The sequence below is a fragment of the Festucalex cinctus genome, chromosome 21 (assembly GCF_051991245.1).
Source record: "Festucalex cinctus isolate MCC-2025b chromosome 21, RoL_Fcin_1.0, whole genome shotgun sequence".
Taxonomy (NCBI): Eukaryota; Metazoa; Chordata; class Actinopteri; order Syngnathiformes; family Syngnathidae; genus Festucalex; species Festucalex cinctus.
Genome location: NC_135431.1, coordinates 13774675 through 13798906, shown reverse-complemented (window position 1 = coordinate 13798906; position 24232 = coordinate 13774675). Strand labels below are relative to the sequence as shown.

Sequence of the window (24232 nt, the reverse complement as noted above, 5' to 3'; positions counted from 1 at the left end):
GTGTAACATACGTTTAAAAATTATTTTACATTACTTTTTTTTTTTTTTTTTTTTTCCTCATAAATGATGCGATACATGCTACCTAGTGACTGCTAGGTCCCGCTTGTACAGTAGTGGGCGCTATGTACCGCAAAATGTTGCAATCCGACTTTCTACAGGAGAAGAATTGCCCCTGAAGAAGACTGAATACTTTATTTATTTTAGCTAAAATTGACGAAGGCGGTTACCCTTTGTTGACTGTGAAGTCTTCATTCTAAAGTAAGTTTTGAGTTGCTTTCCTGGCGAGTAACTGGTTAACATCACTTATGTGTTTGTACAGGCATACTGCATACGAGCTAAAATAAAACAAATAAATACATATATTGTTATATAGTCTGTTAGCACACTCTACTGGTAGAAAGTTCATATAACAGCTAGTAGAATCTTACTGTACTAAAGTTTTAATATTAAACTTAACATCACTGGTATTTTTTTAGCCTGCAACTGAGAATTTAACAACACCGTATGACTGTAACGACAGTCTTATCTTTTTCATAGGGCCCATGGAAAATTTAAAGACAAGGAGACAAGATATGCCAATTGTCTCCAAAGAGAAACAAGTCGGTGAACGGTGAGGCAGAGACAGAGTGAAGACAGGACTCTGCTATTACATCAGCAGTCCGTATCACCAGGTTAGAGCATTTACAGTCACATGCTGGGTCGTTCTATCAAGAAGGTAAAAAATGTTGTTGTTTTTGTCTGTGTGTGTTTTTTTTTACTAATGAATGTTGCAGCCGTTAGCAAGATAAAAATTGTATTTCACAAACAATTTAGTATATCAAAACGTGATTTACTTATACCATAATGCCCATTTTACATGTACATAAAAGATAAAACCACAAGAGGGCGCTCCCGCTTTACAGCAAGAGCCTTAATCATAAAGAGCAGGCAGGAGAGACGGAAGAATTACAGTAACAACGAAAAGCATGACGCTTGAGGTAGTTTTTTTTTTTGTGTGTGCACTTTTTAAGCAAGCCATTAAAATTATACTAACGGTACTAAAATAACAGACATCAGACAAAATTAAATTGTAACATATGTTTACATATTTGTCGTTTTTAAAGCCTAAAATTACACCTAATGAAAGTTGTTGTGTCAACATGAGTTTTTTTTTATTTTTAAGTGAGTTTTATTTTGATATTTCTAGTCTTGAGGTGTATATCTATGCTTCAAGTCAGTTTTAGTTATTAGGTTGTTATTTGCACTCATAGCATTTTTCTGCTCCATGAACAGAAAGTTGTGTATCATGATTTAATACTTCAATTCCTGGTGCTGTGTCTTCTGGTATGCCCACCTTGGCCACCAGGGGCCGGTATAATAGAATTTTGCAGACAAACAAAGAAGAGTTTCACTCACACACTGTAAGTGATTCACTTTTTTTTTTTTTTTTTTTTACATAGGATAATGCTTACAGAGAATTCATTTTTTTGCCACAGTTAGAATGTTTTGACGAGAATTCAAGTCAAAACATTTCTTTACAAAATGTTATATCCACTCCTACTAGTCTAAACATGGTATTCTATTCTGATTAATATTACATTTGTGGAATCTGAATTAAGTAGCAAAATCCATCTCAGTGGGTGACCATCTTGCCACTTGCTGTCAACTGAAAATAATATCAAAGTCCCTAAGCGCTCCCCACATCGACAAAATATTTTTGGAGGGCATCAAAAAACGGCCGTTCGCCATGTGCATGAACCGAGCCTTGCACGCCTCTGACCGGCACTTGAGAAAAAAACAAAACATTTTCAATGTGCCCCCCCCCAAAAAAAACTTAAGGTTAGGGAGTACTGGAAAACCATCCTAAAAAAATATATATCAGGACTTCTGGTGCGCCCCAAAAATAGAATACAAAGGCACTTTCACAAAGGTCTTGATGTCTCTCCTGCACCAACTTTTCAACAGCGCACGCTCAATCCCGACCGTCCGGATTAGTGACGTCGGCGTCAGCGCTCACCCTCGCCGCTCTGATAAGAGCGCAAATGCCGACGCCTTCCTGCCTTCTTGCCTTCCTGCCTGCCTGCCGCTCCTCCGCTCGCCGTGCTCAATTTCAGATAGCGTTAATGGAATCTGTCCTGCACGATTGTAATGCAAGCGAGACTCATTCTCCATGGAGCTTGGAGCTGTCAGCTTGGCGTGTGCGTGTTTTGTAAGGAGGGGGGTCATAGAAGGAGAGGTTGATGAAGAGGTGTGCGTTTTTTTGCAGTGTGTGTATGTATATACAACATACAGTATATTGCAGACACCTTCCTTCTTGTCATGTAGCTGTTGTGTAACCTACACTCCATTATGACATGTGATATGAGCCATCATGACGCTCACAGTCCCTTGTGTTTTGTAGTGACTAAGTAGAGAACTTTGACAGAGTTATGATTATTCCTCCCAATTCTTGTGTGTGCCCTTCTATTGCTTGGCGATCAGTCCAGGTTGCACCGTTCCTCTTGCCCAAACTCCCTAGAAAATGGATGGGCACTAACTTTTCACCTGGGAGCACAAACAAACTTCCTATTTATACAAAACTCATTTGCAAATACAATACAGACAAAAAAAACAAACGCTGCGACCAAATCAAGGGCAGGTGCGACCAACTGAGAATGTGAAAACAAAGACTGCGACCAAATCAGGTGTATTGGTCACACCTGCGACCAACAGAGTGAAAACCAAGGGTGTGACCAAATCAAGTGCAGGTGCGACCAATTGAGAAAGTTGGTTGTACCTGCAACCAACAGAAAAAAATGAAACCAAAGGTTGTGACCTAATCATGTGCACGTGCAACCAACTGAGCAGGTGCGACCTGCGACCAGTTGAGAACGTGAAAACGAATGGTGCGACCAAATCGGGTGCAGGTGCGACCAACTTTATCAGTTGGTCGCATCTGCGACCAACTGTGAGTGAAAACCAAGGGTGTGACCAAATCAAGTGCAGGTGTGGCCCATTGATAAATTGAGAATGTTGGTGGCAACCAACCTGCACCTGCAATTTATTTTGTCTTTTGACAAAATAGTTATCTTAATTGGTTTATTGTAGTTTCATATGAAGTAAACATTGTACTGTATTTGTGAAATATTTTACTATGAATAGGAAGGTTGTGATCAATTATTATAATTTTAGCACTAGTCTTCACTCTTCAGTCCATGTACATTGTAAACTGCTGTCTGCCACTTCCACTTTAACTCCCATTGGTATCTTGTTGGCATGATTTGGTTCCTTGTGTAAAATTGAAGAAATTCTCACAAATACAGAATTCATCGTCATCATCATCATGATTCTTAATGACCAAATAATGGGCTATTGTCCCGATTCATTTTCATTTACCTTGTAGTACAGCAACCATGAGGCCTGATTAAAGGACACACATTTGTACCAATTGGTCAAATGCTAACATGTAGCGTAGTCATGGTCCAGGGAGCACTCAATAGCACTCAGGGGAAATACCAATTTGGCAGCACTACAGGGATTACGGCGGCATCTTTTAATCTGGGACAGATTGTTGCATTTTGTCTGCGCTTAAAATTGTCACTAAAAAAAAAAAAAAAAAAAACACAGCTGGAGCTGATTAGACTCCTAAATAAAAATAAATAAAGTGCAACCTCAATCTCCCAGCAAGGACTTTTCGCAGCCAGAGACCCCATTACTGCTACACGACCCCCAGGGAGGAGCTAAGTGTCAGCAAAAGCTCCTTGTGGGGGCCTGGAGGAGGGTCTCCCTCCTGTATGGAGGAAATCTTGTCAAGAATTCTTATTTTTTTTTACAGTGAGTCGAACATTGCTAACTTATTATTAACTGTAAGGTACTACAAGCTATGTTTTGACTATTTCACATTCTTAACAGTCATACACATTTAAACATCAGCGAAAGGGACACTTCAACTCAACTTTATTTATAAAGCGCTTTAAAAACAGGCATTTCTGTATACAAAGTGCTCTACATGAAACAAATCGGTTGTACAGTAAAGAATAAGGTAACAAAAACAAGAACAAAGCAAACATTTTTTAAGTGAGTATACAAGTGTTTTTTGTACAAGTAAATACATTTTACATTAGTAAATTAATAAGAAGTAGGCGAGTGAATAAATAAATAAATAAATACTTGACTCAGTGAACAATTTTCCGTAATGAAAAGTTAATATTTTGTCAAGAATGAATTTGCTAACTTATTTTTCATGTACAATTAATATCTTTAAAAAGTTATTTTTTTTTACTTGCTGTCGACTGAAGATGACATCACCTGTGCTGAGGAGGTAGGTAACGGCAAATCATGGCTCATCTGTTTTCTGGGTTTGGTCAGTAAACCGAGCCATGATTGGCCGTTACCTACTTCGTCAGCACAGGTGATGTCATCATCAGTCGACAGCAAGTTAAAAAAAAATACTTTTTAAAGGTACTAATTGTATATGAAAAATAATGAAGTTAGCACATTAATTATAGACAAAATATTAACTTATTACTGCGGAAAATGGCTCATTGAGTCAAGTATCCCTTTAACTGAGCTTAAAACGCGATCTTAAATGATTAATGACAATGAATACAAAGGAAATGTACATTGTTTTGACAATTCTTAAATGTCATCAATTTGTAAAAATATGTGAATCAGTGTTCATATTAGATATTAGAAACTGAATATTTTATTCGGTTTTAACTTAAATGAATAAAATGATGAATTAAATGATGAATATGAAAATTTCACTGACACCCTCTAACCATCTGAAAACATACGAATATATACAGTGGCAGTAAACGGTTGGATTCCAGTTGACGAATATAAACGTCAAAGGCAGTGAATGACTTAATTACCATAAATATATTATTTAATGAGAAAAATATATACAATCTAAATAGGTAGATTCAAAGTAACTAATTATGGGGCAAACTTTACACAACAAAATATAAATGACCATAATGGTGGCCTGATTAAAGAACAGAGTGGTCCATGCCTAACCTTATCCAAGATGTCCACTGAACTGATTACCTATGATTCTATTTTGACTGTTTTTGTGCAGTTTTTTAAGGCAATCTTGATGCTTGAACAAGCCGCCAGTGCGGTACTTGAGCGCAACATTTAGAAATTGCGCTAGCAAGGAGGAAAAGAGCATATGCTTAATCACCAATGGAGTTTCCCAGGAAAAGCTTGAGTGGATTAAATCCTTAGATCTGAACATTAGAGAAGTACCGGGTTCATCTCCGAGACAGAAGGGGGAGGAAAAAGCCAAATGGTTATCTGGCGGCGAGTACGAATCAGAGGCTGCAGCGTGTGATACCGACGAGGAAGAAAAGATGCCACGCGGTGAGGAAGACGCCCGATAAAGACAACGACAAGGCGGGGCCCGGGCAAATTGGCAAAGTCAGGGGTCTGTCTTCTGCTTTGCATTTCATTTACATGGCTGGCCCTATCGACCAATCGGATTGGGAGCACAGCCCGTGGCTTAGTAAGGCGAATAAAGACTCCAAATGCCTTCACTGCTCTCATCCCGCTCGCTTATAATACCCTGTCTGCCTCTCTTTTCTCTCTCCCATCCATAATACCCTCGCTCGGTCTCTCTGCGAGTAAACCCTGTCCGCTGTGATAGTGGGATGAGGTTGATTGGGAGAAGTGCAGCGGGGGGGCTTATATTGCGGCTGCCACCACTGAAAAAAAATATAATTGCAAGCTCATATACAGAAGGAGCCTGTCACAGGTATTTTGTACGATTTTGGGCAAAAAAGTAAAGTCAAGTTGACCGGTGAAAGTTGCACTGAAGGAACACGCCTTCGGTGTATTTGGATTTTGAATTGATTTCCTTAGAAAACAATCAAAGTAGAATTCCGATATACTCCCCCATCATATTCGGGACAAAACAAAAAACACACTTCAGTGAAAACTTGGGATGTAACGATATCGTGATATTAAAACTGCCACAATATTGTCGTCGTTATGTTCACAATATTTAAAAGGAACGCATCTGTTAAAAACGTCAGGTTGATTTCCATTTGTGCAGTTCTAGCACCCTCTATTGGCTAGTTTATTAGTGATTTAATTTTCATTAGGGATGTTTTGGCCTTTTATGTTTAAAATCTATGCTAATTGTCAGATGAAGGGGAACATAATTTGCTTGTGAATCGATCAATGTGTGCTTGCATTCGCAAGTAAGTGCCTCAATATTGTTATTAGAGATTGGAGGTGGTTTATATGCATTGCTGTTATGTACATAAGCACGATATTGTGCTTTTTTTTTTAGTATGAGCTCTTTTTTTTTCACAATATTGTGATCTTTTTTATTTACCCCCCCGCAATATTGTGATAATTATCGTATTGTGACCTTCATATCGTGCTAATATCGTATCGTGATATTTGCATATCGTTACATCCCTAGTGAAAACCGTTTAAGGTAATTAATTGAGGCACTATCTGATTAATGAGAAGCAAGTAGTGGTAATTACACACTAAACACATCAATGAACACCGATAACCATCAGCAGTTTTGATCATAATTATTGATGCATGCACACATTTGAATTCATTTGAATAATGAATCGTCAACAGACATAGGACAACCCACAGACGACCTCAGGCGCTATCTCACAAGAGACTTGTAGCCACTTAAGACGCACACATAACCACATGCTCACATCTCAAGGGTATAATTTAGTTACATGCGGGGCAAGGAGGGGTGTCGAGGGGCGTGTGGGGGGGGGGGGGGGGGGGGGCGTCAGTGACAGATAAATCAAGGATGAGTAAACGTTTGTGCTCAAGGACCACATGATTATTATTTTTTTTAGACGGACAGATGAGCCAGGAAAAAAACACATTGTTAAATGTGTGTATAAATTGTAATAATTTATTTTCACTATTTTTTTTAATTACTGTATATGATTAATTTGATTTTTAAAATGTACAATGGGCCAGGTCATTTGTGGATGAAGAAAAAATAATTCAGTGTGTGAAAAATACGCCATTTTACTCAATAATAACAATAATTCATTATAACTTTTAATTGTGTTTTGAAAAAGTTACCATTTGTGTTTAATTAAAATAGCATATTTTAATGATATCGTAATTTGTTCTCACTTTAAATTGAATTTATTACTTCAGTTATGATTAACCAATTATGTAAAATAACAGAATGTGACTGTATATCAAAAGCTGATTATCAGTATTAATTCTTTAATCAGATAGTGAATCAGAAATTCATTTTTTAAAAACAAATTATTTTATTACATGCCCTCCAGGGGGCAGTGTAGTGCAAGCATGCAGGTAATACGTAGATTTGAAAAGACACAATGACCACTATCAAAACCTGCAGTAATACAATATTTATTTATTTATTAATACTGTATGTAATTTTTCACATGTAATTCTTCACAGAATATTCACCAGCGTAATCTCCTTATATGTTGCTGCGCTGTTTGAATTTTCATTATTTAATATGAACACTGATTCACGTATTTTTACAAATTGTTGACATTTAAGAATGTCAAAACAATGTACATTTCCTTTGTATTCATTGTCATTAATCACTTAAGATCGCGTTTTAAGCTCAGTTAAAGGGATACTTGACTCAATGAGCCATTTTCCGCAACATAGATGCAAATTCATTTGCCCATGTCTGTGGCGTTTCACATCACGTTAGCATTAAGCTAGCAAGAGGAAGCTATGTTTTTGATTGAATATACAACATGGAGTTCTATCTATCATGTTAGTTTTATATTAGAAGGAATTGGCATTGTCAATAAAAGAATAGTAATGTCAAGCTGGTGAAGGGGTATTAGTGTCGTAGCATTATCAGTACCAGTACTGGTATGGTATCAGTACATACATTTAAACTAGTGAATTAATTTTCTTTAAATCTGTAAACACATCAAAATCATTACTACAGTGCTTGAGGTTAATGTATGTTACACTTCATTAATCACAATTATTAATCACATCTACTCCATCATTGTTCTTATTTTCCCTTTTCTTTGCCTCAAACAGTCACTCACTCCATTGCCGTTAATCATCAATAACAATACCTTATTTGTCAGGGAGGAGTGTTTACAATGGGACGTAGCCCACCCCCGTCCCACCCCTTGTCAAACCACCACAGTGTGTCAGTGTGCCACCAATTACCCAGCGCAACTTGAATGAGGTCATAACGGGATGGGGTCATTAGCAAAACAAACCCTGCAACCCCGCGGGGACTTGGAGTGGGGGTAGGGAGGCTTTTTGGAGGGAATGGGAGAGGCGGGTACTGTACTGGTGTCTACGGATCTCAGAAACAAGTTCCCAACAAGACCGCAGACTTGTACCATAGGTCATGAATTATTGTTTATTTCGACAGGCGTGGCATTTTCCATTTTTTCCTTATCATTTCTATTGACTCATACGTGACTGACCTGATTCGCCTGTTTTCTAAGTTTGGTCATGTGATGTACACAAACTGATTGGTGGTTACCTGAGCCCTGAGCAACCGTGATGTCATTTTCTGTGGACAATGTGGCAAAATGGCCGCTTCCCGAGATGGAGAAAAACAGGTGGATTTTGCCGGTTAATTAATATTCCACCAACGCAATATTAATCAGAATACCATGTTTTGACTAGTGAGCCATAAAGAACATTTTTGACTTGGTTTCGCCATTAAACCTTGATCTCTTGGTGTCTGTAGGGTAACAACAAATCAGGTGAGCACATTAACTCAAGATAACCATGCTAGCAAATCCTAACGTAGCGCATCCATTAATACTGTAGACGCTATCAGCGAGCGGCGAGTCCTGTCCGGTTTACGCGCGTGTCTGCGTCTGCGCGTCCATATTTGTGTTTGTGTACCTCCATTGTGACGCGTGTAATCCGCAGGCTCTCTAATCCCAGAGCAGGTGGCCCTGCGTGTGGCGACTGCGGGGGCTGCGTCCGGGGCACACGCTCCCAGCATCACACAGACACAAAATAGAGCCACACACACACAACAATGCTCTACGTGTTGTCCGCACACACGCACCTCACGAGAATAATGGTCGCCTAAAGCCCAACATACAAGCGATGAAATCAAACCATTGAGTTACGGTATGAAGGAGAGCCAACTAGGCATTGGCGGATATTTTCGGAATTTTTAAACTACTTCCTCTTCGGTAACATGTAGCCTAATTCCAAAAATCTCAACAGGTGTTTGATCAATGAAAATGACCTCTTAGTGTGGCTCTTCTAGTGTCTAATGTAAGAGGCAGTACAATAATAATTCTTCAAGTTAGTTGCCCTAATATTAGTCGTTCTTCACGGACCTTGAATATTTTTATACTATCTGTCCAAGTGTTAACGAACCGTTGTTCAAATATTCCTAAATACATCTGTTTTCTGAAGCTGAGTCATGATTGGTTGAGCTCTGAGCAACTATGATATCATTTTCAGCCGACAGCAAGTGTCAAAATGGCCGCCCCCTAAGATGGGGAAAAAAAAAAGGTGTGGATTTTGCTGCTTAATTCAAATGCAATATTAATCAAAATTATGTGTTTAGACTAGTGGAATCACATTCAATATATTATTATACTGAAAGCTGAGTCGCGATTGGTTGGGCCCTGAGCAACTGTGACATCATATTCAGTCGACAGCAACTAGCAAAATGGCAGATAAAAACAAGTGGATTTTGCTGCTTAATTCATATATACACAAACGCAATATTAAACAAAATTATGTGTTTAGACTAGTGGAGATACAACATTGAGACATGGAGACATTCAACACATTATTGTACTGAAAATTTTTGGTTTTGATAGCACACAGCTGTTATTTATTAGCACGTGTCTATGGTATTTCCCATTTTGTGTTGGTATTAAGATAGCAGAGGCTAATCTGGTTGTTTACATTTAATTCAACAGTAAATATTAACTGGAAGTGGATAGAAAACTTTTTTTTTCCTAGCCGTGTTGCTCTGTGTACGTCGGCCTTAAGGGGGAGCACGTGCCGCCATTACCCCTCACACAAGCCCTGCCCCCTGCACGCCACCATCTCAAACAGACACGCTCGCCTCCGGGTGCTGGCGGCGAGGCATCTGTCCACTGTACGACGCCTCCATCTGCCTCCCAGCCAGACGCACTTAACGAGCAGGAAGCAATTTAGCGAGCCTAATAATAGTTCCGAGTCCCAGCTATAGAGGAATACACGAGGTGGACGAAACAGGCAAGCGTGCGGCGTTTGTTGACATGGCCTCACTGTAAGCAACGAGGCCCCTCCAACTTTGACCTCTGCATTGTATGGAGGCGTAGTTTGGCGGTTGAGGAGGTGCTGCGACACGACCTCAGATAAAGCCACTTGACTGACTCTGACTCGTCATAGTTTTTGGTCAACTCTGTTTTTCAGTTAAAAGCGATACTTGACTCATTGAGACATTTTCAGCAGTAAACAGTTAATATATTAGTTCTTAAAGGTATTAATTGTACATGAAAAATAATTAAGTTATCAAATATTCTGGACAAAATATTTACTTTTTACTGCTGAAAATGGTTCAATGAGTCAAGTATCTCTTTAAACAAACAGAATGTTACTTTGCTAGCGTAGCATTAACAATACTGGATATTTTTAAGTTATTACATATGATACGTCATCAGATTTCTGAATGGATTTTCATTTAATGTTTTTTTGGGGGGGGCTATTATTATTTAATTAAATGCCAGAATATAATTTTTTATTATTATTGATTCAATCCCAAGAAGATTTTGCATCAGTATCACTGATACCAACACTGATATGTTTTTAATTTTTAAAGTGGATGTATCATCAAATTGCAAAACAAAACAAAGGTTTGTTTGTTTGTTTTTTTAGTAATTCCAGGCAGGTATAGGGCCACTTCTGATACTTAAAAAAAATAATAATTAAAGTGGATGCTAAATCTCAATGCATTTTCATGTTCAATTATTTTAAATCAACTAGCTAAAAATCCAGGATGGAATCAGTCATCAAATTCCCAATATGTTCATAAATTTATGTAACTCTTCAGAGTGAAAATAAGTTCAGCTTTATTTAAAAACAAACAAACAAAAAAAAAACAATAGAGGCCTTGGTCCCGCCGGGATAGTAAAGTCACTTAGTTGACATCTGTTTGACACACATCTCGTGTATGTGACTTTGAGGATTAAATTGATGTAATCTGTTTTTACAGTATATCCCTTTTGCTCTTTGATAAGGAGATTTATGATTTGTACCCGCTAATGGTCACTTGTTTGGCGGAACTTTCATAATCCGACGTCGCATTCAGGCTAAATGGACAGGAGGAACCAGTAACTCGGCATTAACTTTTATATAAGGCACTAATATATATACATATTTTTACATTTTCTGGATTTTTCTTGAATCCTGTAATCCGATTTTTGTTTGTATTTTGAAGTGCATGCTAAACTAGCAATTCACACAAGTGCCTTAAAGGGATACTTGACTCATTCAGCCATTTTCAGAAGTGAAAAGTGAATATTTTGTCCAGAATTTATGTGATAACGTCATTATTTTTCATGTACAATTAATATATTTCCCTTTAATTCCGCTTTTTAAAAAATGTGCAGAAGCGAAACCAATTAGCACTTCGTACGATCTTGACACCAAGTGACTCAAAGTTAACTTAGAAACACATTACATTTTTCTTGTAATATTTTGTTCTTGTTTGAGCCATACACTCAGGTAATGTGGCGTTTACTGTAAACATTCAGTGGTAATATTACTATATTTTAGTCATATTTTGATATAATCTTGTTTCAGAATTTTTTTCAAATAATATTTAGCTCTTTATTCTATCGCATTTTTTTTGCAGCAGTAATAGCAAATTTCAAATATGATCTTATTTTTATAACGTACATTTTTTCAAACTTGGCATTAATTTTTTTATGACTTTTTGAGTGAATATTCCTGCAAACATGTGTTGTTGTTTTTTTGTTTTGTTTTTAAGTTGTCTGACATATACGCTAATATAGCTGCAACTATCCAGTAAATTGCAAATTGAATCCACACCTCCAGGGCTGCCGTTTTCTGTCTCGACCTAGTGTATTTCCTCAACGTCCCGTCCTCCGGCACACAAACGCCATTGTCTCCTTCATTCAAATGAGATTCCATGAGTATAGCAGCAGTGTTGTTGTTGTTGCAGATGAATTATGTATGCGATATGTGATAGAATGTAGGACACATGCTTATGCATAACAATAGTCTATAGTTGTGTTCTCAATTGGCAAAATTGGCCGCTTAGCTCCCACGTTCGCTTTTTAATGCTACCGCTGCGACTCGCCTTTGACAGTTGCTCAGTTGCCCCGGTCTACTTTCACTCTTCTCTTTTGTTTCTGCCACAAAAACAAAGTCAGACGCCAATCACTGCACAGTTGATCTCATAATAATAACTGTCTATTTCACTGACCCCCAAGCCCTCTTTCTCCCTCCCAATTGGATTTTTAATCAGGAATTGTCCTTTTTAAACGTTTCTTGATGTGTTGTTTCGCGCCCTTTCTCGCTGCCAGACACAAATTGATCTTTCATGTGATTTATAGTAAGTATGAAAATTTGCCTGAAATTCTTTGTAACCTTTCATTACTTTAACTTTTTTAGTCCTAAATTTACGACTTCTTGATTTTTTTTACGTTTTACCATATTTTTTGCAACAACCAAAATCTTAAAATTTTCCACACTCTTTTGGTGGGAATATTTTTTTATTTGTAATAGTTTAGTGCTAAGGGATCGATAAAGTTTAAGAATAACCATTTTACCCATGTCATTCAAAGAGAAAATTTTCGTATAAACGACATACAATGTTTGACCCAATAATTTAGACAGTCAAGTGTGGACGACCCTCCGCGCCGTCGGGAATCCGGCATGGAATTCCCAGACCCGCGGTCAAGTGGATCCGCTTGGGAAAGACTGGCCTCGGGGACAAAAGCAAAAAAACAAAGCGCGGCAGCCAAAAGAAGCTTCCGAGGCTTGCTCTTCTACTTTATTGTTTGCCATCCTCACAAGCGAGCGGGGGATTAATGAAGCGCGTCTGGCGAGTCCATATGGCCCCTCTGGTGGCGCTTGTGCTTAATTAAAAGCCAATGGATGCGAGAGGGTCGGGGGCGAGTCGGGTTGGAAGGGGGGGGTTCTCCCTTGTCCCGCTACACGAGGACCACTTATGACTTTCTGCTGCCATTTTGTTATCGCAACCTGTTGACGTTGATCCTGGATGTCGTACTTTGATGTCGATATCGGGGCAGTGACGACGGCTGGAGATTTCACCAAGGAAGCTATGCTGTATTACAAATTGTTACGTTTAAATTGTATCTAAGGTATTATATATTTGCTAAAATGCTTTCCACTCATATGAACTTTACGTGAATTGCTGTTTTTTTTTTTTTTGTTTTTTTTTTTTTAGATGAACTGTATCAGACAGTGTGGCTGTGTTTAAAATGAGTCACACCATCTGGGGCAGAAGCGGAAACGAGAACTTTCATTGCTAATGGATAATCAGATGCTTATTTGTAACACACTTACATTCAAGCATTTTAGGTTATGCAGCATTGCACTATTGCGTTTTCCCCACCCCTTAGTAGTGCAACACTATTTTTTGTAACCGGACAGGAAATAATCCCCAATAAAAAGAGAGGACAATGCAAGAGAATTGCCAGAGCATCTTTGACAGCTTGTACCTGGCAACTTTGCTCTCCTCGCTGCGAGTAAAAACGCGGAATTAGCAAAGTTTCTGTTCGACAGGACACTTTATCACCTCTTTCTGATTTTTAATTGATTGTACTGTCCGTTCCAAAAAAAAAAAAAAGTGTTTTAGTAACACTTCATGATGAATTTGTCTAACTAGTAACATAGCAGCCATGGCTAACATCATCTTTTTTTTACAGTACAGCCTGACGATGCAGATTTTGTGAGGCCAGGGCTAGACTGGCCATCTGGCGTACAGGGCAGATGCCCGGTGGGCCGGCCTCTTCTTGGGCTGATGCAGTGCTTTTTAATGATTATTTTCATCCATTTTACCCCAAGAAACTTGCCCACAATTTAGAGGAACTTGTCTGTTTATCCATTTCAAATGTAGATAGCAAAGTGAAATGTCATCGTTAAACATCAGTGGCAGAACTACATGTTAGGCAGGAGTCGGGCTGGTCAAAATGCCAGTGCTAATTTTTTTGTGCCAGTCCAGCCCTGTGTGAAGCCGATTCCGATATTTGCTAGAATAAAATTCCAATTACAAATTAATCAGCCGATTCATTAAAAAATGCTTACTTACAACAATAAATTAATGAATTACTGAACAGAACATTTGACTGTTTTACATTATTTTGTACTGAGTATTTGCAACACAGAGCAAAATTGGCAAATTAGCCCATTTTTTGGCAATTTTTATTTTATTTTTTTTCGGTGGGGGGGGATAATGTTTGTCATTATCTTTGCCTTATGTTGTAATGTGTTAATGTGTAAAATCAATCGTCCAAAAAGAAAACCAAATCAGCCAATTTTAAAAGATAATATTGGCCGATTAAATTAATCGTTCGGAACTAGTTAAAATAGCTTTGGATTTTTATGTTGCAAAATTGTTAATATAAAAAACTAAAACAAAAATTGGCCGATTTACGACAATTTTAAGTGCTAATATCGGTAAATTAAATAGGCCAGCCAATTAATCGGTCAGACCCTAGTTTACAGCGCATGTCTTGTGCACGTAATTGAGGGGTGTGACTTTGGTCATGAGACTGTTCAGATCTTGCAAGCAGTTATAAAAGTGTAAACTCCACCTTCGGCTTCGACCGTACAACTTTTTGTCAGTTATACGCAGATTTTTGCTATTCCCGGCCAGGCTTTGTTCCTATCTCTAATCTACTGTGCAACTTTTTGATCAGAACTTTATGAATGTCTCATATTGCAACTTCTTCTTGTAATATTTTGGCTACTTTCATAACTCTGAGTTTTGTCATAATAAGACAGCTTTATATTCTCATAACATTCAAATTTTGTTTTTGTTTTTTTTGTATTTGAACGTTTTGGATGTTTTATGTATTTTCAATGTGGCCCTGAAACTTTGGCAAAGGCAGAAAAATATCACATTGTCATACCCGTTTGCACTTGCAATTTGTTTCAAGACTGACTCGCCTTTATGTATCATTGGCTGCTAATTGGAGGTCAAACGGACAACAAAGCAGTCCTCTCGTCCTAATTAGAGCGATAGCGCCATGCCTCTCCTCGCCTGTAATCCGCAACATAGACGGGCTCCAACAAAAAAAATCTTAATCCCTGCAGCAGATGGAAGTCATTTTATCGATTGGATTGATTTGGAAAAGATTCTGGGTGAGAAGTTGAAGTTAATACATCAGTGCTTATGGTCTATTTAAAAAATAAATAAAAAAACAAAAAGATGGATTCATACCTCACATTCCAGCTGGTGTTTAGAATTTTAAAATGTAACTATAGGATTTATTTTCATAACCTTGACTTTTCTCTTTCGATACTTTTTCTTCCTTTGCAACTTTACCCTTATGCCTTGTAAAAATGTGACTTCTCATAATATAACTTCACCTTCAACTTTATTCTTGTAACATTGTTTTTGTCAGGTAATAGTCTGACTTTGGGTAATGACTTTCTTGAACTGTATGATTTTGTTATTTTAAGTAGATGACTCATATGTGGAAAATAGAGGTGACAAACAAAGCAAAAACAGCAGATATATGTACACATGCAACTTGGCTCATGTTTATTTTTTTTATTACTGAGTACGTGTGTCTCTGTCCTTTTAAAGTACAGCTTTACCTGCATAGTCCCCTTTTTAACTCTAATAATTTATCATTGAACAGTGGAAAATTTCACAGCTCCTTGCAAAAAAAGAAAGAAAAAAAGAGGAAACAAATCTAATAACAGTGAAAAAACATAAAAGTTGGAATGTTTGATTGTCTTTTGTCATAAATTAAGTAGTGCATCCATGTCAGAGGCCTCACAAACACCAACTTTGATCACATGGGAACTCTTAAGAAGCTTATGAAAAGTTAAAAAAAAAAAAAAAAAAAAAAAAAAGTTCCACTCTATTTTTTTTTTAAAATGTTCCATGTCCTTGATCAAAGTTAGAGTGTGAATACTCAGATGAAAAGAAGGGGGGAAAAAAGAGGCCGCAGTCCTGCGTTGTCCTCCCGGAGGTAGAAGAGGAGTGCCCCGGCCGGCCGCCGCTGGTCCGCTCTTCCGCGGCCTGAAGTCGGATCACAACACCTGGAACTTCCACGCCGCCTGCTGCTCTTTATAATCCAAACAATCCGCGTTGAAGTTGAGCTTCCACGTGGACGAAGACGTCTGCTCCTTATTATAGTCCAGGCAGTCCGCGGTGCCTCCGTAGCCGTAAGACGACGAGGAGAGCGACGACGCCGGGCTCAAGTGGCTGGACACCCCGCCGCCGCCGCCATTTCCGCCGCCGCTGCCGCCATTTCCGCCGCCGCTCATGGGGCTCATGGTGGAGCTCAGCTGGTGGTGGTGGTGGTGGTGCATTGGCGAGAGGTACGAGCCGCAGTCCATGCCGGGGAAGTATGACGACGAGCCCGTGTAGCCCTGGTTGTAGGCCGACGTGGCCTGGCTGTACGTCACCGGGTAGGAGCGCTGCATGCAGGAGGACGCCGAGGAAGTGGACATGGGGTCGGGGAGAGGCGAAATGGACGCCGGGCTCCAGATGGACACCGGCGCCGCGGCGCTGCTCACGGCCGGAAGAGAGGCGTTGGAGGGCGGCGTGAACTGGCCGCTCGCCCCGCTGTCCGAACTGACCTCACGGACCGGGGAGGCTTTCTTTTTTACCGGCCTGGTGCTCGACGTTTTGCTCGGTGCTCCGCTTTGGCTCTGCTGGGCCTGCTGGCGGTGCTTGGCCCTTCGGTTTTTGAACCACACCTAGAATCCATTCATATATTAAATATTTGTTTGACTTTATTTCTAGGCCTATTATTAATTTTATTTTGTTCCCGGTGTTGTTGTTGTAATTGCTCGATTTGGAGTGAGAACATGCATGCAACGGTAAAGCATTGAACCCACAAAATATCATGCAAAAATATCTATTATATTTATCATAAACATTTGTTAGGCTACATTATATTTTTCCTACATTTAATGCCCATCTGAGACATTTCCTTCACCAAATATACCGTACACCTAAATAAAGATATGTGCAAACTAACTACAAGCGCTCATAATAAAACTTTTGTTGCAGTATTTTTCCACACGTCTTTTTTCCTGCATCCATGCAGAAACAAAAGTCTATATACGTTGAACTCTAAAACATAACATGTTCCCCAAAATACTAATTTAATGTTAATTACAATGTGTTGTCATTTATTTTTCATACATTTGAGTCACAGTGTAAAAACATAACAGTATAACTAATCATGCAAATAATTAATACATTAAAATTTCCATAGGCCCTAAAAGCAAACATTTAGTTGCATATTTTCGCAATTTTCATTTTCCCCATTAAACCCAATTAACAAGTGCAAGTGCAAGTAATTAATAGTAGATCGATTCAAAAAGTGAAAGATGGAAATATTTCTCAAGTTTTAGAAAAGAAATACCATTAATTTTGAATATTTAATTGGGAAAATTAGACTGTTTTAGCTATTGAAATAAATGAAAATTTAATCGTATTTAGGTGCACTTTTTTTTCCGATGTAGCCTATTTGGGCCTCACCTGCACTCTGGACTCGGGCAGGTTGATCTTAAGGGCCACCTCCTCTCTCATGAAGATGTCCGGGTAGCGGGTCTTGGTGAACAGGTTTTCTAGCACGTCCAGCTGGGCCCTGGTGAAGGTGGTCCTCTCCCGCCTCTGCTTCCGAGGTGCGCCTATAAGTACGATTACAAGTTACTATGAGTTTTTTTTTTTTGGTTTTTGTTTTTTAAGCCAACTAAATTATTTACCTTGGTATCCCACGGAAGGGTGCAGCAGGTCCACCCCAGGGGCGGACAAGCTGAGTCCGTTGACCGTGTAAGGGGGCTGCTTCAAGTAGGACATCATGATGGCTGGTATACACACACAAAAACAAAATTGATCAAACCTCCCCCCCAAAAAACGTTTAATAATCCTGATCCGAAGATGATGATGGAAGTGCAGAAAAAGAAGTGAGGGTCCCAACCGTGTGCAGGGGCTCTTAAACCCCTAGCCCCCCTCCCACCGAGCTTTTTTCCACTCCCCTCCCTCCCAGCTGTCCTGTGCTCAGTCTGCCTGCCCCCCCCCCCCCCCCCAAAAAAAAACACACTGCTCTCCTAAAAACAAAACATTGTCGTTAAAAAAAAATGCACCCACCCTCACTCCCGCCCATCCTCATCAAGCATTAACATACACACCCACAGGTTAGGCCGCAGCTAAATGGGCAGCTGATTGGGGGGGTGCATTTGCAGGGGACAAAGCCCACTGTTGACGATAAGTAACGCTGATAACAATAAGAAGTTGCAAACAAAAGCTGCAAACTGAGCCATCGCCATTCAGATACAATGAAGACCCCCCCAACTCCCCCTTAATAGTGCGCCCCCACCTGTACCTCCAATTTCTATTTGTTTGCATTAAAAGTCATGTCAATGTGGCCCAATTTCAATACGAAGGAGCAGTAATGAAGAAGCTGGGCTAATTCTGACATCATATCGGCACTTCTTGAGGCAAGCAACCCCCCCCCCCCCCCCCCAGACTCCCTCGCCCTCATCTCCTAATGAATTGCTCCCGGTAATTAGATTTGGAAGGTGAGACGATCGCAAAGTGTTTATTGGGAGGCAGTACTTAATCTTAATCTAAACAAACAAGAAGATTGACACTTTTTGGGGGTGTTTAAAAATGTGCACCGTGGAAGTTTGAATCTTGACAAATTCCTCTTAAATCATATATTTAAACAAAAACAAGATTACATAGCCTTATGAAATTGCAGTATTTTTTATTGTTAAAATGTTATACTTAGATGGACAAGAATCATAGATGAGAATTAATTTAAAAAAAATTTAATATACAATCTAGGCCTCTGCATAAAACAAAACGTTTATGTGTCGTAAAAATGTTATTAAAATAAAAATGTTACCTGTAGAATAAACATATGCAGTATATTTCATTTTTTTTCGTCAGTCCTTTTTTTTTTTGTTTTTTTTTTTAGATCCAATAACGGACGATACAATCTGTCACTTTTTTGGAGTGTGCCCCCTCCCAGACTGCCCCTCGCCCTTATTATTACCTCCACCCCTTAAACCACCGGTTGCTCCACATCCGTTCAATAATAATCATTATAAATACCAATTATTATTATTGGCTTGCTAGGGGGGGAGTTAATCTGGTTGGCACGCGTTGGCCTGATTAGGGGGACGCCGTGCAGGGGTTGGGGGCTCATGGGGGTGGGCTCAATATGCACTTTGTCATATAGAAAAAATTAACTTGTAATTACGAAAATGTCAGAAAAAGCCTGCTAGAACAGTTGAACTTTAGGTCAGTGAGATTAAGCAATTGAGATCTGATTCCAGGTGTTGACTTCCTTTTAACTTGAATTTAAATGTGACTTAATGTTACACATACAGACATATCCTCAGTTATGAGAGGGTGTGCGCACTTGTGCAATCAATCATTTAGCGCATTATTTCGTATACAAGTCATACTATTTTTTTTTTATTATCTTGTTCTTATTTTTATATCATGAAGTAACTTGTCATTTAAACAGGGGTATGTATAGACTTTTTATATTCCCAGGATATATTCTCCCCCTCCCTTAATTTTGCACCAATGACAAAGGGTGGCATTGTGTCGATCACACCAGCTGACTGCCAGACACACACGAACACACACCCCCAAACACCCCCTCCCAAAAGAAAAACACCCCCAATATGCGCCATAACAACCGACACATGCAACATTTTTTTTTTTTTTTTACTTCTATTGTTATTAATGTGTTGGCAAATACTCAAGTGTTCTTTTATATAAATGGATGAATTTTGCAGTTCCAATAGAGAACATTTCAAAACAAAATACATGTTAGATAAAAACAATTAGGAAAAAAAAGAAGAAGCAACATTTAATTTAATACAAAAATAACAATTCAGGAATTTGAAGCTGGTGAGTCAATCGGACAGGACAGAAGTCCATTTTATAAGGTTTTGAATATTATTGTTGACAATTCTTTTTTTTTTTGCTATTAGTGTATTCTTTTATTTTCTCAATATTGACTGTAACTCACTTTACACTGCCTTATTGGATCGTATGTTATTTCATTAAAATCTGCCTGTAATGATATTAAAAACAAATCTGATGTTTTTATTATATTGTTTTTGTATTTATAGTTTTCGAATTTGTATCTTTTGTTCTAAATTAATTGTATTATTAAATATAGCCTTCAATAACTTATTTGTATTTTTTAAGATTTTAATTTGCTATACTTCTATTCGTACAATCTAACTTTTTATCATCGTAATTGTCTTCTATAGTTGTATACATGCACGACATCCTGGTGCACGCATTCAAGTGGTTTTATCTCAACTTGTGCTCCATTAAACGCTTGAATGCTTTTTTGCCTGGAGGGCGTCAACGCGGCAAAGTTTCCTAAGCAAAAAAAAAAAAAGAAAAAAACGCCTCCTCAATTAACTCCCCGCGTGGACTCCCGCCTTCCTCTCCGTCATTCATCCTCCTCTTCCTCCGCTGAGCCATGCAACGCCATTCAAATGACAGCAAAATCAACTTTTACACGTACCTCAATGGTGATGCGTTCAAGGGCCTCCCCGCTGGCTGCTCAATTCCAGTTTTAAGCGGATGATAGTTGGTGATACGCACAATTTATGCAGAGAGAGAGAAAGCGAGGGAGAGGGAGAGAGAGACTTTTTGGGAGCCAATGAAATGGAGAAAACGAGACAGTAACACGATGATGATGATGATGATGATGAGATGAAGATGGACTGCAGGCTTATTGACGGCTGTCCATTTTGAAAACAGAAACTGACTATCATTCAAAATAAAAAGAAAAAAAAATGCATTTGCAAATATGTGCATGAGTAACGACCAATCACAGCTCACCTATTTTCTGAAGGTGAGCTGGATTGGTTGTTACCTGAGCCAAGGGACTGATGTCATTTTCAGTCGACAGCAAGTGGCAAAATGGCCGCCCCCTAAGATTAATAAAAACTTCTTGAGTTCATATTGATTATGAAACTTTTTTTTTTCTTTTCACAGAATCTTGATGCGCTGCGCCTCCTTTGTCCTTCTCTATGGCGTCCTCACCCGGAGGACAGCAAGGCTCATAAACAGGCTGCAAGAGGTACATAATTATAAGTAAGTTTTTAAAGCAAAACACGTTTAATACATTTTAGCCTTAAAACATGAAATCCAGGATACCTTTTAAAAAAAATACACAACTCCAGATGGGGACGGCATCAATGAGTATGAATGTTTTTTCTTCAAATAATAATATAAGTGATGTATTACAACAAATGCTTGGGTCGACTCCTGTTTTGGTTAGCAACTGTTTGACATTTTTATCTTCAATGAACAACAGCGACTGAGAATTCTTTCATGAGATGAAAAAGAGAGGTAAGACTTGCACATTTGAATTAATCTGAGAGGTTGTGAAGGTGCTGCTGATTTAGTTAGCAATGTATTCTTTAACTGAATTCTCTTCAATATGGTGACTAAAAACAGACTTGCAATTACTATTTGTTTTAATGAAAGGAAAAAAAAAAAGACTCCATACTTTTAATCGGAGAGCCTGGTAGCATTCTACACTATAGGTGCTGCTGTTTTTCTTTGCAAGAGATAATTTAACAATTTCATAAACAAAGATGACTAAGAATTCTGCATTCTTTTGTTAGTTTTGACCTTGTCAACTCCATGTTTCTGATAAGTCTACATTATATTCCTCATAATTCCCCAAGACCACACCATGTATCGCTTCTACAGAGGTTCCACAGGGGGGCGCACATTTCCCTTACGATTTCACGAAGAAAAACAAACAAATAAAAACGTACTTTTCAATACTTTCGCTCATGCCACATCTGTTGATCTAAGACTCTTTTCGTCATTTGGTAGGTGCTGCTGTTTTGGTTAACAACATGGGCTCAGCAGTCAACTCAATCATTCTCCTTTTTCATAAGGACACTATTAGAGAGTTAACGCAATCAAAAAGTATTATTTATCAAGAATCATGTCCTAAAGCAGCTCCCACCAAAGTGCCGTCCTCCCTCCTGCTCCGTCAGCCATCTTGTCAGCGCCCCGCTGAGCGCTTTCATCTTCAGCTGTATTATATATAATTCATGGAGGCGGCGAAGATATCTCTCAGCCCCCCGGGGGGAGCATTTATCAGCTAAACGGTCGGCCGTGCTTGTCAAAGAAAGGTAAATGATCTTGTTAATGTGTGAGGCAATTCGCTCTCCTCCTCCTGTCTGAAGGCCAATTGACAGTGTGGCTGTACCTAATGATGTGGCCCAGGATGTCTGTGTCATTTCAAAGTCAAATCAATCACTCGACTCACTCGGTAGTCTCCATCTGTTAAACACACACACAACTGTATGCCACATAAGTTTTTTGGTGCCATCTGCACAGTAGATGTAACAATGATAGATTTATTGATAGGCATCAGGGACGTGTCCGTATTGATAATGCTGTTAAAGAAGCGTCCTTTTGGGTATTGACTTGTTTTGCGTTATTGGAAAGGCTCTATGATGGCAGCAGTTGTTTGACACAAACATATTGTATGTCACTGAAATACTGCGAGGAGCAAGCGTCTGTGCCTCTGGACACATCAGTCAGTCAATATAATGAGTCGATTAATAAGCTACACCAAATGGAGACTAAAAAGCTAAATCTGACATCAGTGTTACTATAAAACGCATCCAGATAAACTCCACGACATGACTAGGCAGCTAACAGGACAGCATTTTCGTCACTACTTGTTCAAGCTAATTACAAAACATTTTAAATGCAGCTAAAATGCTAGCATTGTCTTTCTTTGTGTGACTGTTTAGTGTGGAACCGATGCCACTGTTATAGTACATCTTGCTATCGCTACGCTTTAAGATTGTCCTTGTCTGTTGGGACAATGGGAGTTTAGCTTAGCGGTTAGCACACTCGGCTCTCAAAGAATGTGGTGGCTGCGTTACATCAAAGAAAAGTATTTGCCTCTTTTTTTCACATGTTTAGACTGAATCTGTAATTGTTATTTTTCCCCATAAATCTTCAAATTGTGCTTTTTCATCCAAAACCACATAATTCTTTAACTGTTTCCAGTTATTTTCTTGTATAAACGTATACATCCCGAAAGCTAACACCACACTAATGAGGCTGTCAGCTAAGAAGTTGCTAGCAAACTGTGAGGGATAATCTCATGCTGAGAGATCGATGATGGATGCTAATTGTTGCTATCTTAAAAATGTGACACTGCTGCTCAAGTGAGTTGTCTGTTAAGCTACTCGCAAAAAAAAAAAAAAAAAAAAAAAAGGAATATTGGGCTTTCAGAGGGAAATTTCAGGAGATTCTTAAAGATAGACATTCAACACACAAAAACAGTCGGTATAGTAATTACACTAACAAAACAGATTATTTCTTTATATTGTTTTCTATTGTGCCTTCGTAAAGCAGTGCTATTTCTCTATAATAAAAACAAATATGGGATTTTTGGGTGGACCTGGAACTGATTAAGGGCATTTCCATTAATTTCAATGGAGAAAAATGATTTGACATTTGACAAACAAATTAAGCAGGTGACGATGCATTGCATCACTAACTATTTGCCACCTGCAGTATTTTTTGATTATTTCAGCATATACACACTCCAATTTGCAGTTTACCCGTTGGGGGGTTGCATTTCTTTTCCCTGGTGGTAGCTCGTTAACCCCCCACTCTTTAGTCCAGGCCAAGCGAGGAGGCTTCATACCTGAGAGCTTGTCAGCAGGGACCAGCCCCCATCGGGAGCCCAAGAACCCCCCACTGGGCTCGGGTAGGAGGCGAGGCGGGCCAAACAAAAACACAACCAGCCATCCGCACGGTAAACAGCCCACCTACCGGCGGCCAGCATCTGTGCCGTAGCACACACACGATTGTCTATTCGCATTCTGATGATAGCAAGCGGTGCGTCACAAACACTGTGATTGTGTAGTAAAAAAAAGAAAAGAATAGAATTCACTACAAAATTGGCCATGTTCATTTTTAAAGAATAGTCTCCTTTTATGAAGACATTAAACGCTAAATATACCCCAAACTGATACCAAAACAGGGAGTTTTGTTTTTATTTTTTTATTTTTTTATTGGCACCCATATGTAGCCGCT

At 38.9% G+C, this 24232-nt stretch overlaps 1 protein-coding gene and 1 long non-coding RNA gene across 2 annotated transcripts; one reads left to right on the top strand and one right to left on the bottom strand.

Moving 5' to 3' along the window:
* Positions 1-192: 192 nt before the first annotated feature.
* Positions 193-24139, top strand: LOC144010374 (uncharacterized). Its single transcript, XR_013281193.1, has 4 exons — positions 193-258; positions 538-671; positions 21146-21244; positions 23814-24139. It is a non-coding gene; the product is annotated as an uncharacterized LOC144010374 (long non-coding RNA).
* LOC144010791 (homeobox protein OTX2-like) lies at positions 15683-20718 on the bottom strand. Its single transcript, XM_077511267.1, has 4 exons — positions 20670-20718; positions 17875-17976; positions 17648-17799; positions 15683-16857 (listed from the first exon to the last, which is right to left on the bottom strand). Exons 2-4 carry the CDS (start codon positions 17969-17971, stop codon positions 16186-16188), a joined length of 921 nt encoding a protein of 306 aa, XP_077367393.1. The 5' UTR covers positions 17972-17976; positions 20670-20718; the 3' UTR covers positions 15683-16185.
* Positions 24140-24232: the final 93 nt, after the last annotated feature.